Source organism: Urocampus carinirostris, chromosome 4 (genome assembly GCF_059441175.1).
Source record: "Urocampus carinirostris isolate Australia breed hairy pipefish chromosome 4, RoL_Ucar_1.0, whole genome shotgun sequence".
Taxonomy (NCBI): domain Eukaryota; kingdom Metazoa; phylum Chordata; class Actinopteri; order Syngnathiformes; family Syngnathidae; genus Urocampus; species Urocampus carinirostris.
In genome coordinates, this window is record NC_142352.1 from 21,312,106 (window position 1) to 21,331,048 (window position 18,943).

Consider the following 18,943-nt stretch of genomic DNA (forward strand, 5'->3'; position numbering starts at 1 on the left):
ACAGGACAGTATAGGATATTTGTATTATTATACACGCTATTTATGTAAACATAGTCCAGGAAAGTCTTTTATCCGTAGTCCAGGATTACGCTGAAGAATAGTTTGGATTAGCTACACATGAAACGCACATAGAGGACATTTGAAATACTTTACATTCACATTTTCTCATAAACAATCTGATAGATCCAAGTTGAGAAATAACAAAGAGAATATACCGTATATTTCTACATCGTATGTATTACACATATATTTGGATTTATATATATATATATATATATATATATATATATATATATATATATATATATATATATATATATATATATATATATATATATATATATATATATATATATATATATATATATATATATATATATATATATATATATATATGTCCTTTTTTTAATTATGTTGTTTATGTTTTGCTAAAGTCAACTTAAAAAAGTAAATACAGATTAAAAAAGGCAAAATCATTTTATCATGGCACTTATATGGCTACTAAACAAGCAAATAAAGACAAACTGAAAATGTTCATGGTATTCCAGCAATCCTAATAGTAGGGTTCTCAAACTGCGAGTCTGGGGTAGAAACCAGTCCAGGTTTTGTTGAGTATGGAACAAGCTCTCGAGGATCTTACTTTCGTGAACACGTTTTTTTTTTTTGCATTTCTAACTGTTTTTATAGACATGGTTTTCATGTATGTACAGTATGGTAAATCATTTTTCAAAATTCATATTTTGGCAATATGTGGCACATTCAGGTCAGGTGGACTTTGGAGTATACCCTGTTCCAGGGAAGTTACATTAAAAGTTACATAGACAAAAAGTCAACAAACAAAAGAGTCTTTCTCTTGTTGAGCCTCTCAGGCACTAGACAAAGAAGCGTTAATATTACAAGAATATGTTCATAAATAATGTAAGAACACTTTTTCTCTGGGGTTAGGGGAATATTCTGGAAAGTTAGCTTTCAAGATTCAAACAATCTTCAAAGGGACAGTGTATATTCTTTGACCACTAGATGTCGCTGTATTGTGTCGTGCAACTGAAAACGAGTGTGGTAAAAAGCACATAGAAGAAAATAGACTTTGGAGACTCAAGGTGACCATCCCTAATATTTGCCATTCATTTTGCTTTGATTTTTGGTTTTTAAGTACACACACCAGCAAGATGTCAGCTAATTATGTTAGCTCTCTCTAGCGGGGGCTCATGTAAAATGAATGCACATTTCTGGACCAATGATTATTTAAACAAATGCATGTTTATATGACAGTATATCTATTTTTGCTCATCATCTTAATAAAAACTTTTTTTTATTAATGAACGAGTTTTTTTTTAATTCGGGGGAAATAAATAATACACACTGTCCCTGTAAGGAATTTAAAATATAAATAAAAAAATATAACCAGCGCACGGGAGGTGTAAACCTCAAAGGGGCAGGGTGGACCCTGTTTTGGTAAATCCACAGAAGAATGGGTACAAGGGTGGCGAGTTTTATGAGAGTAAAATCTAATCTCTGAAGATTAATTTGTTTTTGTTCATTTGTTTTTCAAATTGAAATGTATTTCATAGTATTATGGGGAAAGCGTTAATGTATTTAAATGAATATTGGTCAATGAACCCCCATTATCTTAATTTGTCCTAATGTGTTTCAACTGTACCTAATAATTTTACAATTAAGTTTTCAAATTCAACATGGTATGATTGTATTTAGATTATTTGACGGCATTAAAAAAGCTTAGAAGAGCCACCTTCATTTTTTGTGCTGAAATTCCACCCAGATTTGTTTTCCCTTTATAGCGTTCTTCATGAAAATGGGTGTTTTCTTTTCCCTTTATATTTGTAATTCATTGCCATACTGAAGGAGGCAACCTGAATGGATTTTTAACAATGATAAATTGTGTTTTTTTCTCTAGGTTTTTAGAATGTGAGTGTTGAGTCTTCCTGAGTCAATATAAAGTTAACTGTGGCGATTTTTCCCCGCTCCCTAAAAGCAACGTAAAATATAAATAGTGTCTCACTTCATTAAGGCACATTAAGCCCCCTAGAAAACCCAAAACAACAACAACAAAAAAACCTTCATTCATAAGAACAGCAATAAAAAAACTAAAATATGTAATAAATGAAAATAAATGTGTTGAGTTTCAACTTTTGGTTTTGATTCAGTGCCTAGCAGGCGTTAACAGTCAACGTTGCCCAAGTCGAGTCGAATGAATGCAATCTTCCCATTGTTTAGTAATACATTTAAAACGACATGTGGGCTAGTTCTACAATAAGTGCTTGACAGCAACAAAAATACTCTGTCAAGAGTGATACTACTGGATTAAAACAAAAAAAAGGCCCCTGTTGTCGTTGGTTTGAATCAACGAAGGATGCGTGAGCAACTCATCATATGGCCAACCAATGCCTGAGCTGAGAAATAGAAAACACAGAAACAGAAAATAATGAGGACGTTAGCAGGAATATTCCTAAGAATAGTGTCAAAACATTTCTTACTTTAAACTGCCGTATGTTTCCCTCTGCCACCAAGTGATGTTCGTGTTCAGGAGTGATGCAATAGGCTATCCTCTGCAAAACAATCACATTACGTCGTTATCAACAATCTGACTGGTTGTATGTACCAGTACAGTACAGTGTAACAGCTGTTAGGAGAAAGAAAATCTAAAACGGTTTGAATCAACGTACTTTTTGAAAGCCTCATTTAAAAATGATGCAAAAGAAAGTTGAAATACTGTAAAGTTTACAGAAGACAATCATTATAATAAAACCCTTAGTACCTAAAATGTCTATCTCTTTGCACAAAATTACTGTTATTTTTAATGAATCACATTTGAAGTATTTTTAGTCAATATTCCATTCTTATGATGGTAAATTAAGATTACGTTTGTTTTAGGCCCCTGAATGTTGAAGGGCTCCCAAAAGGCAATTGATACTGTAATCGTCTAACATTGTACAGTACAGATACCTTAAGAAAGGATGGTATCGGCACAAGTACAGTACCCGCTTGTCATGGAATACAGCAATTCCTCGCTCATTCACTACTTCACAGATCTTTAATTGAATTGTCTTTATTGTCATTGATATCGTATCATGCATTGTGTTCTAAGCAAATGTTATCACAGGGGTTGTCTCTGTGCATGACTGTGATAGGCTGGTGTAGGCTGTCAGTCAAACATGAAATGAAATGATCTGCATTTATATAGCGCTTTTCAAGTAAATGAAGACTTCCCAAAGCGCTTTACAATGCGCTTCACATTTACCAATAGCGTCCGTGCAGCCATGTAAGGCGCTAACCTGCTTATTGGGGGCATTAGGGGTTCAGTGTCTTACCCAAGGAGACTTCGACATGTAACACGGAGGATCCGGGATTCGAACTGCGATATCTTGATCCCAAGACGACCGCTCTACCTCCTGAGCTACTGCCGCCCCAAACAGAAGGGGAGACGCACAAATAAATGTGTCCACCACCCAAAACAAACTGCCATGCACAGCGACAGCTAGCTTTAGTGGCTCATTATATTGAAAACAAATTGATCAATTAAATTGTACTCTGAAGAAAGTTTAAAGAGCCCAAAGAAATGGTTATCACCAGTGGATACTCCGTGGATTATTATCGGGTTCGGGAAGCCACTGATGCGGGATCGAAGGAGAAGGCAATAGTGAGGCTGATGGGCCACCCTATTGCTACGGCTAGGCTAAAAACTCTTTCAAGCCAATCGTAACTTACCACCGCCAGATCCATTACCCATGAAACAGATGACCTGGAGCTACAACTCATGGGAAACCGCTACATTCAGCATGGTTGTATATCAATCATCGAGTAGACCTGGCTCGACTCAGAGATACCCAATGCTAGCGTAGAGGTAGCCGGCTGCTCTCTAGATTGCCTTCTTGCATTGAGAGAAGAAGCCATCCAATTTTGTTGCACTTTTGTGGACTACAGTAAAGAGCATTCATTCAACTTCCTATTTGTAGGTCTATATTTGTTAATTTGTTACAGTCGTATAGTCTTCGTAAGGACGTCTTTTCGAGGTATGTTGGACCCTTGGGGGCTTTGATAAAGGTTGGATGTTACTTTGCGGATTTTCACTTTTCACGGCGGAGTTTTGGTTCCCATTAACCCCAATAACCAAGGGATTACTGTACCACTATTTTAGGTAGTTTTATTGGACCTGTACTGTTAGATAATCTGAAATCCAAACAAATATCCGCATGAATACAAATATGAAGATTTTCCATCCATCTACCCAGGTCATATCCCTTGCAAGGGGTGACCGACAGCAAGACAAATACAAGACAAAAAAAAGAAAAAAGTAGTAAAAACACACAAAAAATGTGACCATGGCCAACTCAAATGCCCAAACACCCAAACAAGTTAAGCACCTCGGCACCCAAGTTGGTCATGCATTTGTCCCTCCAGATGAAACGGGACACAAGAAAGCGGCCACGTCAGTCGGGTCAGGGTGACACAGCACACTCTTCTGTGCAGCAGGGCCCGACAGCTTTGACTGGTTTACCCCTGCCGCATTATACAGGTGCCCTGCTCATCCCTTAGAACACGTCCAAACATCCCATTATCATTTTACAACATCTCTCCACTCATTCCTCATCACACTCATCACCAACAAGAGCTCTAGCTTCCACTATATTTAGACCTCTTTCCAGCAGTGCACTCATAACACCATCCATCCATGTCAATCGCGGCCTTTATTTTGGTCTCGTTTCATTGACTTCGTCTCTGTAGATCGTCTTCAACATTAGCTCCTCATCCATCCTCTCCATTTGTCCAACCGACCAAGTACTCTCTTATCCACACGCTTGCTCAGTTCCGCTACTACTCCAGTTCTGTCTCCCACGATCTCATTTCTCAATCTATCCAATCTTGTTACTCCTGACATACTACTCAAACACTTCATCTCAAAAACATTGAATTTTGTTCTCAAAACTGCATTCAGGCTCTAGGTATCTGCACCATACAACAAAAAGAATAAAAGAATAATAATTATACGTTAATTTTGGCTCTAATCCATTTGAGTGCTATAGCTAATTGTTCAGTTTAGAAAGGAATGCAAATAATCATTCGAGCGTGACCTTTTTGCTAGAATCTCCAAACACCGGCAATCTCCCCAACGATGCTGCTGCTAGCGACAGAAAATGACACCTCCGCCAAGGTTTGACTGCAGCGTGGCAACAGGAAATGTCAATGAAGATAGCGGGATACAGGCACAGTCACGGCAGAGCGGCACTGGCACGGAAGCTCAAAAATGACTTGCCGGTTCCCTGATGATTGCCTTCAAAGATACTTGAGATTCTACGAAATAGATTATTCATCAGATGTGTTTTAAATGAGGAAACATTCCCCTTTCTGACTTCATGGCCTCAGCGGCAATTACGCCGGCTGTCGTTACGTAGATTATTTTGTAACGTTTTCCTTTACGATAACCATCTGTAGACATCAAACTGGCCCAGTGGTCCTTAACCTTTTTGGAGTTACCGAACACCACCAGTTTGATGTGCGCATTCACCGAACTACTATTAAAGTTAAACAAAAATAATTAAAAATATATATATATTTCAAGACCAATGTTCCCTCTAAGCTGCACCTTCTTTTAATGTATTAATTGCATTATAGCCTGTTGTGTGACAGGTGTCCAGCCAATGATAAATAAGCTTAACTCGCACTAAGCAGCCTGTAATAGCATTGACATTGTTTGTGCCTAAAGTGCCTTGCAAAAGTACTGCCCCCCTAAAAACCCTTTGTCATATTGCAAACTTAAAGCTAAAAAACTGAAAATATGTTCTAAGCATCAACAACACGTGACACAATTGTGATACCAAATTATTTCAACATTTTGTGTTCTATTTACAACAAATTAACTGAATATGTTTACAAGGCACTGTAGTTGCACTGTGCACAGATGCAAGTTAGCAAGTTAACATTGCCACAACTTTGGCGGAGTTAAGAGACGCAAATGATAAACCCTTATCATGACAAAACTAACCAGCAATGACAAATCCATTCAACAAGCCAAGGTAAAGAAAAGAAAATTCGGATCAATTAAGATAGAGTGGCTGTCAGAGTATGTGCTGATAGAAAACCAAACCGTAAAACAAGGTGAAATGTTTCCCTTTATCGAGTGAGAAAGGTATTCTCTGCAAAACATGCAGTGAAGCCAAAGTACTAAGTGAGTTTTTAGAGGGAAACATTTGGACTGAATGGAAATTGGACGACCATCAACTTTACATTCAGCTGAAATATCAATTACAAGCCTTTGGAAATTAAAAAAAAGAAGACTCAAGATGTGTCACCCCTGCGGACTCCACTTCCTGACATTCTCTGGAGGAACAATCTGAAGAAGAAGATGCTGGTGAAGTACTACAGCACCACTATACAGTATAGGGTATCCTAACGTACTGCATCACGGCAAGGTATAGAGGATGCACTGCACAGGAAAGCCCTATGGATGATTACAAACATGGCCCAAAAGATCATTGGTTACCTACTGTCCAACCTGGAGGGCATTGCCAGCTCTTGCTACCTCAGCAGAGCTAAACACATCCTACAAGACTCATTACACCCCAGCAACTGCCTTTTTGAACTGTTACCATCTACCGTTCGGATCCCACAACGCCCAAACGAACAGACTGAGGAATAGATTATTCCCTAAAGCTATCAACACACTCAACCACAGTTTTGAAACACAGTTTAAGAGCAAAATCCCGATTTTAAGTGCAATATCCCGGTTTTTAATTCATTATCCGGGTTCCTTGTTTTGGATGTGTATGATTTATATTTCTCTACTTATCATTTTTTTAGACTGTTTACTTTGCCAACTGTAGTGCAACCATAATTTCATTGTAGCAATACAACAATAAGAAGGTGATTCTGATTCTGAACAATCAAATTTCTAAACGTACTGATTGGCCAAAAACTATAATGTGATTGACTACAGCCAGTGATCAGGGTTGGGTAGGGTTACTTTAACTGGATTACTTTTAATTTCTTTTGGATTACTCCAATACCAAATATGCTAATAAAAGACAAAAGAAACTAAACATGAATAAAATTATGACTCACAACACGTGGTAAGCTTTCTCTCCTGGCTTTGATCTCTTTGATTTCCGGCAAAACTAACATAAAATGCGACAGAAAAATAATGAAAATAAATCCAAACAGCTTGCCAACATCATTTTTGCCGTTCCTTGTATTCCGTTACTCCCCAAGCCTTCACAAAATGTAGTACTTTTATTCGTATTCAGTTTCTTTTGTCTTTTATTAGCATATTTGGTATTGGACTAATACAAAAGTAATTGAAAGTAATCCAGTTAAAGTAACCCTACCCAACCCTGCCAGTGATGTTCAAGTGGGGCGTGCCATAACGTATGGACGTGGTAAGTCAGTGCATCTTAAATTCCACAACAGAGATTGACTCACCCAACGCCTACGGTTCAATTGAACACAGGTTAAGAACCTTTGCACTACCCAGTTTAACTGACCTCTTTGAAAGTTCCTGGGACGCTGCAGAACTTGTAGATGGCGTAGACGGGTACAAACAGCATGGACGACATGGCCACCGCCCATCCCAACACGTTGGACCAATGGGGAAAGACGTATTCGTCGTACTTGAGGCCCGATGATGTGATTGTACTGGCGATGACTACAAACTGCCAAGAGAAGGATGAAGAGGGTTAATCCTGGGAAGCGCCAAGAATTTGTGTCATTGCCAAGGGAATTTATGACAAAAATTTTCAAAAGTCTTCATAATCGTCTTTTTTGTTATGCATAAAACAAAATCATTTGACTATGATGCAGTTTAAAGTTTCGGAAGGAGGCTAAATTTTCTACTGCCCGGAATTGAAATACCGCCACAATGAATTTTGATAACATACTAAATCATATCGAATTCCAAACCCGTGTGATAGCCGAATGTGGAAAAGTCAACAATTTCTCTCTAACCTTCTCTGATCCGGGAAAGCCAATTGAAAACAGATTCTCATTTCCAAAACTAAATGTAAAACAAACACACATATGCATTTCTCCCACAAGTCCCCCTTTTCCCCTGTTGAAACATTCAGTGCCTTTGACGTCAATAGCGGTCAATTCTCCATGTTATATACTAGTCGTAAAGGAGGATAACTTTTCGTACCTCCACGTGTTCGTTTAACCCTTTAACGTTCAGGTAAATAGATTTGACCATACATAATTACCGTACACCAAAATCTTCTACATATGGTATATATATTTATCAAAAAAATATATATATTTTGTCCTTTTTCTGGTTGCAGTACACATTAAAGCAACATATAATGGACACATATATAACACCGTCCCTTAAGAAAAGAAGGATGTTTTCATCAGCACTGTTTTTGAGGAAAATCCAGCTTGGCCCAACCTCACCAAGATCCTAAATTCAGCGGCCCACAACTCAATTGAGTTTGAGACCCCCGATGTAGGGACTGTATAGCAATTAGTTGGATGGATACATGGAGACATCAAGTGAGAAGTAAGTAGATAACTATGTTCAAATATATGTATTTGTATTAAGTGCATTAACGACAACTAAAAAAGTGAAGGACACCTAAAAAACTGAAAAAAATTCAAAAGAAATTCTCATACAACCATGACTATAGAATAGAATAGAATAGAATAGAATAGAATAGAATAGAATAGAATAGAATAGAATAGAATATACCTTTATTGTCATTGTTACAACATGGGATATGCTGTGACAACGAAATTGGACGACTCCAGTTCCACATTTACAGTGAGGATAAGGAAACAAAGAGACAAAGGAACATACATGCAGTGGAAAATTTTAATATTACAACAGTAGAGTGATTGGGATTGGAAAAATAAAACATTAAAAGTTAAGAATCAAAAAATCAAAGCTTGTCATTACTTTTGAATTTCTGTTTGAAACAATCACACGATTAAAAAAGACCAAAAAGGCTAAATTTTGAAGTTTTGCTGGAAGAACGGTGTACAGAATATTTGGTTGTGTTGGTATCAATTGCTGCTGTGGCATCTGACAAGGACTTTTGATTTAGTTTTATGTCTGAAAACACATAATGCATGCTGCATTGTAACTTTTCCATTAAAACGAAAAATCATTATCATTTAAAGTTGTTCTGCTGCTAAATTGTTAAGCCTCATTACACTATTGTAAAGGTAACACTTGTTTTAATATTTAGTACTGCACCAGCCCCTTAGTAAATTAAAACAGCATTTCTCCAACTTTTTAGAGTAAGGCACACTTGTTTTATTTAAAATATTTTGAGGCATTTCAAATAATTTCATCCTTTTTATAAACAAATGCAAATTGTTTGTTAGTAAAATTTAGGCTTACAACGCAAAAGCAAAAACAAGGAGAGTCTTATTTGATCATTCAACATTTTCCTCTTGTCTTATATAATTTAAAGAATCAAATGAAATAAGATAAAAATGTCGCCTGCTACATGCTTCTACATAGCCTACAAGAGCTTAAAATATCTGAGGGTACTAAAAATAAACATGTCAAAATAGTGCTTTGACTAAAAACTAAATGTCTCACGATGCCTGTCGAATTCGATATCTGCAAAATGCCACTTTAGGCCAGTATTTCATACGTAGGTCAATGAGTCGTTTCCAAAAATACAAGATCCTAAAAAAGTCTAAAAAAATTGCTATTTTGTTATAAAGTGATCTCCCTACATACGAGATTAATTTGTTCCAGGATCATGCTCATGTCTAGAATTGTTCGTATCTTGGGCATGTTTTTCTGATTAGAAATAACACAAAACTAATTAAATAATTCCTGGCTCCCTAAATCATCCAACTTACTCCTACAACACTTTTTCCTTGCCAATAAAAACACACTAAAATAATAATTGACTATAAAAATGTAATATTAAGATAATCCAATGACTTTAAGGACCTGGTCTCTATTAGTGATGTCTGGAAATCCTTACATGAAGCAGTCTTTACATTTATTTTACATAAACATTATATCCAGATACATTTATAAGTTACATCAGGCCCCTCAAGAACAGCAATGACGCTGACGTAGCACTCGGTGAAAATGAGTTTGACACGCCTGCTGTATAGGATCTCATTTCTATTAGATCCAAGTAAATATGATCCTTTTTCCTCTGTGCTTCAACAATCATATCCACTTGCTGTTAAACACTTGTGGTCTTGGGCCACAGTTTCTCAGTAATTTAGCTCTTTGAAGCCTGTGCAGGGTAAATGAATTACGATGGCGCTGGAGCTAGGAGCTGCAATGTGTCTGCCTCAGGCAAGGTAGTTTGGTGATAGAGGTTGGGGGCCCTAATGTTGTTTGGTGTCGACCTGGGCATCGTCAAGGTGTTAAGTCTATTAGACGGACAGCTGGCCCGACCGAACCTCCCCCGGTGCGTACGTTAGCATTGTCTTTGATTTGGCCACAGTTTTTCATATTCAACCGGTTTGTGTCTCATATGTAATGACTTTGCTCCGTGTGAATAGCATCAAACCACTGGAAAATGGACCGAATCATCCATCGAAGGTTTTTAAAGGAGACAGTAGTATTAAGTAAAAGGCCGGTCATTGTCATCCAGGGCTCCTTACTTTTTCCAACAGTTGCGCTGGTGGTACCTCATATATGTCTTTACATGCTGCACTATTGTGAAATCAAGGGGCCTGGGCATCCTAAATGGTTCAATGTACAACCCTGTCACCTTTTACTGCATTGTGTGCGCTGTAAGTCACACTTTTTTTGTTTGTTTCGGACAAATCTTCTGGAGCAGTCTCAAACCAAAGTACTGTAAATCCTCGCTACTTTGTGATTTGCATTGTCGGTTGAAAAATAGTCCAAGTTCCATTATCCTCTATTATAGGGGTGCTTATTACATTAATTGTAATCTACCGGGGATCACTGAGGTACTACTGGTAGATTACGGGAAATTATTTATCCATCCATTCATTATCTGCACCACTTATCCTCAGCAGAGTTGCGGGGTTGCTGGAGCCCATTCCAGTTATCTCCAGGCAGTGGGCAGGGGACACCCTGGACTGGTTGCCAGTCGCAGGGCACACAATGACATATAACTCACTCAATCACACTTAGAGACAATTTGGACGAGCCAAGTAACCTAACACACATGTTTTTGGAATGTGGGAGAAAACTGGAGTACCTGGAGGAAACTAACACAAGCAGAGCAGAACATGGCAACTCCGCACAGGAAGGCTGGTAGCTGGATTTGAACCCATGACCTCAGAAATGAGCAGCGGATGCGCTAACCACTCAGCTGTCTTGCCGCCCGGAAAGTATTCAGTGCATTGTATTTGTTGGGACACGCTGCCATTTGGCAGTCAAATGCAACATTTCAACATAGATATCAATGTTGCTTAGCAGTAGCAAAACTCAAAATTTTGTCGATGTAAGATTTAATTTATTACAATTATTTGTTTTTATTTTTTTGCTTACGTTGTAAAAAAAAAAAAATATATATATATATGACATTCACATTTACATATATATTGTAAAATGTTTTATGTTCGAGTTCATCAATATGTCTTGCAATGAACTAAAGAAAAATACTGTTAATAAATAAAATGTTGGAATTTGGATTATAAATTACAAACTTAAGTATTTGCAAGGTTTGAGTACAGAGTATTTAATAATGTCCGATTAATCAAACTCCACTATTGTAGCGCAGTGTTAATTATTTCTTGCAAGAAGGTCACTTGACAAAACATTGGTAATTGAAAAAGACTGGCTTGAATTGAGTAATGGTGTTTACTAAATAATAATCATATATTTTTATTTTGATTAAATGCTTCTGAATTATTTAAGCGTGCATTCAGAAATGTTCCCAGAATTAGAATGCTTTTTTTGAATTCTAGACTACTCTTGAATCTCCATTTTTTGTGGTAGGTAAAACTTTTTGACTTTGTCATTTCGTAAGTAGCTTGCATGCTGAAAAGTGTGAGTACCTCTACAGTTTATCACCTATCTTTTTTACATCCTGTCCCCCAAAAAGGGAACTGCACTCATGCGGCAGCAATCTATTGTCTTTGATCGCATATTGTTGCGAGCAGAGACTAGCAGAGCGTACTTTTGTCGGGCCTGTTGGCTTTGTATTTGTCATTATTTGCACCTAAAGCAAGTTGACTCGTGCAGCCGCAGCCTATTATCTCCAACTCTGGCATGTTGGCTCTTTTTTGCCGTTCTTTCCACAAAAAAGTAAACTCCACTCTTGTGACTTGATTAATCAACTCTGAATGCATATTGCTGTGAGCAAGGGCCAGGGGGTCTCACTATTGTCAAACCTGGCGGCTCTTTTTTGCAGTTGTTTCCCCCTAAAATGAAATGGACTTGGGTGGCAAAATTCCATGATCTCCAATGATTTTTTTCCATTCTGTCTGCTAGAAATAAACTGCACTTGTGCATCTGTGATCCATTATCCCTGATCGTATATTGAGGAAGGGCCAGCACAGCTCACAATTCTCAGGGTTTGTGGCTCGTTTTATGCTGTTATTTCCGCCTAAAATGAAGTGTAACTTGGGAGTAGCGATCCATCATTCCTGGGGACCGGCAACACACATTTTTGTCAAGAGTCATGGCGTTCTGGCACACATAAAATAGAATGCACAGCTGTGGCTTTGATCGATTATCTTTGGTCGACTATTACTGAGATTGTGAGCCGACAGCAAATTTGTGGCGTGCATGGCGGTTCTTGTTTTGTCTTCTTTTCACCTAAATAAACTGCACACATGTGGCCCTGATCCAATATCCCTGGTCAACCGTTGCAGAGAGCAGAGCGCTTGTTAAAATTGGGAGGCTACTTTGTGAATTTTAACCTCAATAAATGGGGGATTACAATGTCATTTCAAAGGAGGGTAAAATGAAATACAGATACAAAACCATATTGGACTGTAAATATCTATTTAGGCATGTATTGAAATTACATGTTTTCATATTTTGTGTTTTGAGCAAGGTGAAGACTAATGTGAAACTATGCTTTTTGGGCTCTATTCCGTTAATACTCCAGTATGAATGATAGTTCAGAGAATGGGAAATTACAAAAAATGAATTCTTGTCATTTTGAAATAAATGCTGTCTCATTTTAAGCTATTTCATATAATTTTATATAGTTTCTCTAGCAAAAGAAAAACAAAGTGATTTAGTCCATAAAAGATATCTTGTTTTTTAGTTTAGGAAACAAATACGAGGCAAAATAATTCTGAAAATAAACATTACCATACTAGGTTTTATGTCAGATTAGTTATTCTGTTTCTTATTTTATGAAGAAATACACTTAAATACCTAATTTGAAATGATTAGACCTTAGATGAGAAAATGTTTTTGCCAATGGGGTTAATATGTTGTGTTCTGAAAATATAATCCAAATCAACTAAATAAGCTTGAAGCAAAATGAAGCAATGATAGGATTCACAAACTATTTTTCTCATGCTTAATCATCAAAAAGAAGATGTTTTTGTCACAATTCTCTGCTTAGTTCTCATAACCAAAAAACAAAACAAAACAAGATTACACCCTTGGGATTTAGGAGCATTCTTTTGTCTGTTACACCAGCTGCCCTTTATACCACTGGTTCTCAACTGGTATGACTTCAGGACCGACCGTTCCGCCCAAATGACAAGTTGCGACCCAATTGAGAATTCTCACTTCTCAAATGAAAGTATTGTGCAGTTTAAAGCAGGGATAGGAGAACACATTCACCTTTTCCCCCAAAATAAAATAACCAGCTAAACTAAAATTTTGTTTTTAATTATCCATAACTAAAATCACAGATGATTTCTTGAAAGGCAATTTGAAATAAAAAGACAACAGTGTACAGTATACCAAGGTTACATGATTGACATGCCTGGTAATGTCAGTAACGATGTAACTTTAAATAACAGTTATTCAGACAACTGTAGCACAAAGACAATGCTTACAATCAGCTTCTCTCCAAATCACAAAAAATATTGAAATATTTATTCTCTGTGTCACTTTTACCGGTAAATAACTCTTCCAACCCGGGAGGTAAACACTAAGTCGCTTCCTCCTTGCTCTTCGAAAAGTGTCACCCCCACAACAGGGCATGGTTTAATTATCAACACAGGCCTAGAGCCCCATCCAGCAGTTTAATGTGAAAATACCATGGGAAATGATGTACAGCGCCGGTACTACAAATTCGAAACTCAACGATACAATAATGTGTTAACCATTTTACATATAAGTCGCACCTTGAGTGTTAGTTGCTCATCTGGCCAAACTCTAAAAGAAACTTTGACTTATTGTCCGTAAAATACGGTATTACATTTAGTGTCAATGTACACCATTTTTCCATATTCAAAATTGTTTCCTCCTTCGACTCAATTGTTGTTGTCACTGTTCTCCAATTTTCCTTACTCTTATCACTAACTTTCTTGGGACCCATTATTATAGGCAGAAAAGGAAATAAAACCAGCAAATTGACAAAAAGATGAGATGTGGTCCCTCTCCAATGCTTATATATTCTACCTTTACAGTTATTCTGAAAACAACACATTTATAAATAGAAAATCCTGTTATTTTTTTCAATAAAATAAAGACCACTAGAAAATGACAATTGCCAAAAGTTTGATAAAATAGTAAACAAGGATCACACTCTTCTTTTCCAGACTTAAGGAAGTCATGTGACCGTAGACTTTCACTTCAGTACAATACTTTGATTATCTTGGACAAACTTGTTTTTTGACCACAAATGAACATGTCGGTAGGCACTGTCCTTTACCCTTTGCCTTCCCGGGAATCAAGTGACTACAACGGGTACTTACAAATAAAGCAGTTGAACAGTTCTTCATTCTCAACCATCCGTTTTCTAGAACACATGTTTTTTAATGGATCACGGCTAAGTGGAGGTTTATTTTGAGTGAAAACCACAATTCTTGGGATTCTGGCCATGGAAAAGTCATCAACATTAGAATAACAAGAGTTCATTGGAATTGCAAGTGCTTACCCTCTAGATACCTCCTCTACTGGGATCAACTTATCCGGAGTCACTCGTGTTTAATAGGAGTGTCCCACGTTACAATAACATGCAAGGTAAGTTACAGTGGTTGGCCGTGAGGGCCTGCACGGCTTTCTGTTCTGGCCTAAAAATATCTGAATCATGTGATATTAAATATATTTTATGCATCAATACTGATTAAATAATTCCCAATTGTCTTTCAGCTTTCTTACATTGTTCCTCTCTGATTGTGCTGCTTCCCGATGAGTGCTTCAATATTTAAGCATTCAACCAATCACATTTCAGCCATTGGTTGTTGCTACACTCAGATATCTACCCGGACGCCTTCACAAAAAAATCCTGAAGGCCGTGTACCGTAATATCAGTCTTTGAGAAAGCAGTTGGCCTCGCAAATCAAATTCAGATTTGGCATGTGAACGAAAACAAGTTGGCATTAAAATATCACTGGTTTGACACACTATGACTGGCCCATGATCGCACCAACAGCCATTAAACCTGAAGAGAAGAGCTGCACAAAGAAATACTCGTAACATTGTGTTGATATAATAGCGAAAGGTCGGACAACTCCTAATTGAGCCTTTCACAAGCAGGAAAAAGTTTTGTCCGCAACTTTCCACTAAGAGGTAAGATCCTTCGTCCGAGCCCCGGAAGGATCCAATCGGAATTTCGGGCTGGGTTGGTACGCTGAGGTTGGACCAAGCTTCTATCTTGCTGATTTTTTTTAAATCATATTATACCCTCTGTCTTTGCTTATTGCATCTATCTGTACATTCTTGTTTAACCTAGATTTTCAAAATAAATTCATACTTTACATGTAGCGCACTTCGCAGCATAGGGTCCTTTGCACAATAAAATTTGAATATTTATACCTACAGTGCATCCGGAAAGTATTCACAGCGCTTCACTTTTTCCACATTTTGTTATGTTACAGCCTCATTCCAAATTGTATTACCGTAATTTCCGCACTATAAGGCGCACCTAAAAGTCTTAATTTTTTTCAAAAGCTGACCATGCGCCTTATAACACAGTGCGCCTTATATATGGCTCAATATTAGATTCGCAAGGTCTCGCAACTTACTCAACAGCCGCCGACTCGATTTTACCCCGAACGTGGAGTAGTCCGCGCTGTATGCTGGGATTTATATACCGGCGTGTCAATCATCATTTGAATCGATCACTATTGGCTGAAGTTATTCGGAGCCTCGGATTGGCTAGATGGCCAAAACAAACCCTGCAATCGGCCGAGTTTAGCAATGGCGTAGCAAGTCCGCGGTGTATGCTGGGATTTATATAACGACGTTTCATTGGCTAACTAATGTGTCAATCATCATTTGAATCGATCACTATTGGCTGAAGTTATTCGGAGCCTCGGATTGGCTAGATGGCCAAAACAAACCCTGCAATCGGCCGAGTTTAGCAATGGCGTAGCAAGTCCGCGGTGTATGCTGGGATTTATATACCGGCGTTTCATTGGCTAACCAATGTGTCAATCATCATTTGAATCGATCACTATTGGCTGAAGTTATTCGGAGCCTCGGATTGGCTAGATGGCCAAAACAAACCCTGCAATTGGCCGAGTTTAGCAATGGCGTAGCAAGCTTAGCAAGCTTGCTAAAGTACACCATAAAGAAACATGTTTTATTAGTCTGTATTTGTAAATATTCTACTCTCCTGGATTTACTTCACTCACGGTTGTAAGAAGACCATGATTGCGTATCATTATTGAACGTGAGAACTTAGGTGAGTTATGCGGCTTTATATTTTCCCGGTATCTTGTTTTAGAACGATCTTGATGTTGCTGTGATGAGTTGAGTGAATAAACTCAATTCCAAGTGTTTATTGTCATATGCACAGTAAAGTTGTGAGCGAAAAAGAAAATAGAAACATAGAAATGTTTGGCATTTCTTGAATCCCAAGACTTCAACCTTCCGAATGATATTTGAAATGACGCATTTAAGTGACATCGTACGGACACCGCATCCGCACGTGTCTACGACACGTATTTGCTTCTTTGCAAGCTTTGGGAATGTTAAGGGGGTAATCAGTTTGACTGAATCATCTGACTGTTTTGTCGACGTTCCCATTGTAGCGCCTTATAATCCGGTGCGCCTTATCTATGGAAGATATAGGACCAAAAACTATTCTTTGGGGGTGCGCCCTATAACCCGGTGCGCCCTATAGTGTGGAAATTACGGTAATTGAATCTCTTATCTCAAAATTCTACACAGAATACTCCATTATGACAATGTGAAAAAGTTTTTTTTTTTTTACTTTTTTTGAATTTATTAAAAATAGAAAACTAAGAAATCACATTTACATAAGTATTCACAGCCTTTGCTTAATACTTTGTTGATGCACCTTTGGCAGCAAATACAGCCTCAAGTCTTTTTGAATATGATCCCACAAGTTTAGCAAACCCTATCTTCAGGCAGTTTTGCCCATTCTTCTTTGCAATAAGTCTCAAGCTCAAACAGGTTGGATGGGAGACATTTGTGCACATCCATTTTCGGATCTCTCCAGAGATGTTCGATCGGATTCAAGTCTGGACTCTGGCTGGGCCACTCCAGGACATTCACGGAGTGGTTCTGAAGCCAATCTTTTGAGGTCTTGGCTGTGTGCTTTGGGTCGTTGTCCTGCTGAAAGATGAACCTTCGTCCCAGCCTGAGGTCAAGAGCGCTCTGGAGCAGGTTTTCATCCAGGATATCTCTATATGTTGCTACATTCATTTTTCCTTCTATCCTGACTAGTCTGCCAGTTCCTGCTGCTGTTAAACATCCCCACAGCATGATGCTGCCACCACCATGCTTCACTGTAGGGATGGTATTGGCCTGGTGATGAGTGGTGCCTGGTTCCCTCCAAACATGGCGCCTGGCATTCACACCAAAGAGTTCAATCTTTGTCTCATCAGACCAGAGAATTTTGTTTCTCATGGTCTGAGAGTACTTCAGGTGCTTTTTGGAAATCCTAGACGGGCTTCCATCTTCCTTTTACTAAGGAGTGGCTTTCGTCTGGCCACTCTACCATACAGGCCTGATTGGTGGATTGTTGCAGAGATTGTTGTCCTTCTGGAAGGCTCTCCTCTCTCCACAGAGGAACGCTGGAGCTCTGACAGAGTGACCATCGGGTTTTTGGTCACCTCCCTGACTAAGGCCCTTCTTCCCCGATCGCTCAGTTTAGAAGGCCGGCCAGCTCTAGGAAGAGTCCTGGTGGTTCCAAATGTCTTCCATTTACGAATAATGGAGGCCACTGTGATCATTGGGACCTTCAAAGCAGCAGAAATTTTTCTGTATCCTTCCCCAGATTTGTGCCTCAAGACAATCCTGTCTCGCAGGTCTACAGACAGTTCTTTTGACTTCATGCTTGGTGTTTGTGCTCTGAAATGCACACTCAACTGTGGGACCTTATATAGACAGGTGTGTGCCTTTCCAAATCATGTCCAATCAACTGAACTTACTGCAGGTGGACTCCAATTAAGCTGTAGAAAGATCTCAAGGATGATCAGTGGAAAAAAGATGCACCTGAGCTCAATTTTGAGCTTCTTGGCAAAGGCTGTGAATACTTATGTAAATGTGATTTCTTAGTTTTCTATTTTTGATAAATTCAAAAAAAGTAAAAAAAAAAAACGTTTTCACATTGCCATAATGGAGTATTTTGTGTAGAATTTTGAGATAAGAGATTAAATCAATACAATTTGGAATGAGGCTGTAACATAACAAAATGTGGAAAAAGTGAAGCGCTGTGAATACTTTCAGGATGCACTGTACATTTAAAAAGAAATTGTTTATTATATAACGACTACATATACACTAGATGTGTTATGACTGAATATTTTTTTTTACCATGAGAAATCACTAAATAAAACAAGCTGTCCCTTTAAATGAGCGAATGTTTGATGGTAGATTGTTTTACTCATTAAAGTAAACAAAATCATCCGTCATCTGCTAGATAAAACTATCTTGCTTATT

The 18,943-nt window shown here is 38.0% G+C and overlaps 1 protein-coding gene across 1 annotated transcript in view; it reads right to left on the minus strand.

Moving 5' to 3' along the window:
* Positions 1 to 364: 364 nt before the first annotated feature.
* The window catches only part of slc6a2 (solute carrier family 6 member 2), a 54,879-nt gene continuing 36,300 nt past the window's right edge, over positions 365 to 18,943 (minus strand). Inside the window, exons 13-15 of the mRNA XM_088333908.1 lie at positions 7,497 to 7,664; positions 2,496 to 2,567; positions 365 to 2,411 (exon numbers count right to left, since the gene is read on the minus strand). Of these exons, the coding sequence (XP_088190034.1) occupies positions 2,388 to 2,411; positions 2,496 to 2,567; positions 7,497 to 7,664 (264 nt within the window). The 3' untranslated portion in view covers positions 365 to 2,387. The remainder of the gene's footprint in view (positions 2,412 to 2,495; positions 2,568 to 7,496; positions 7,665 to 18,943) is intronic.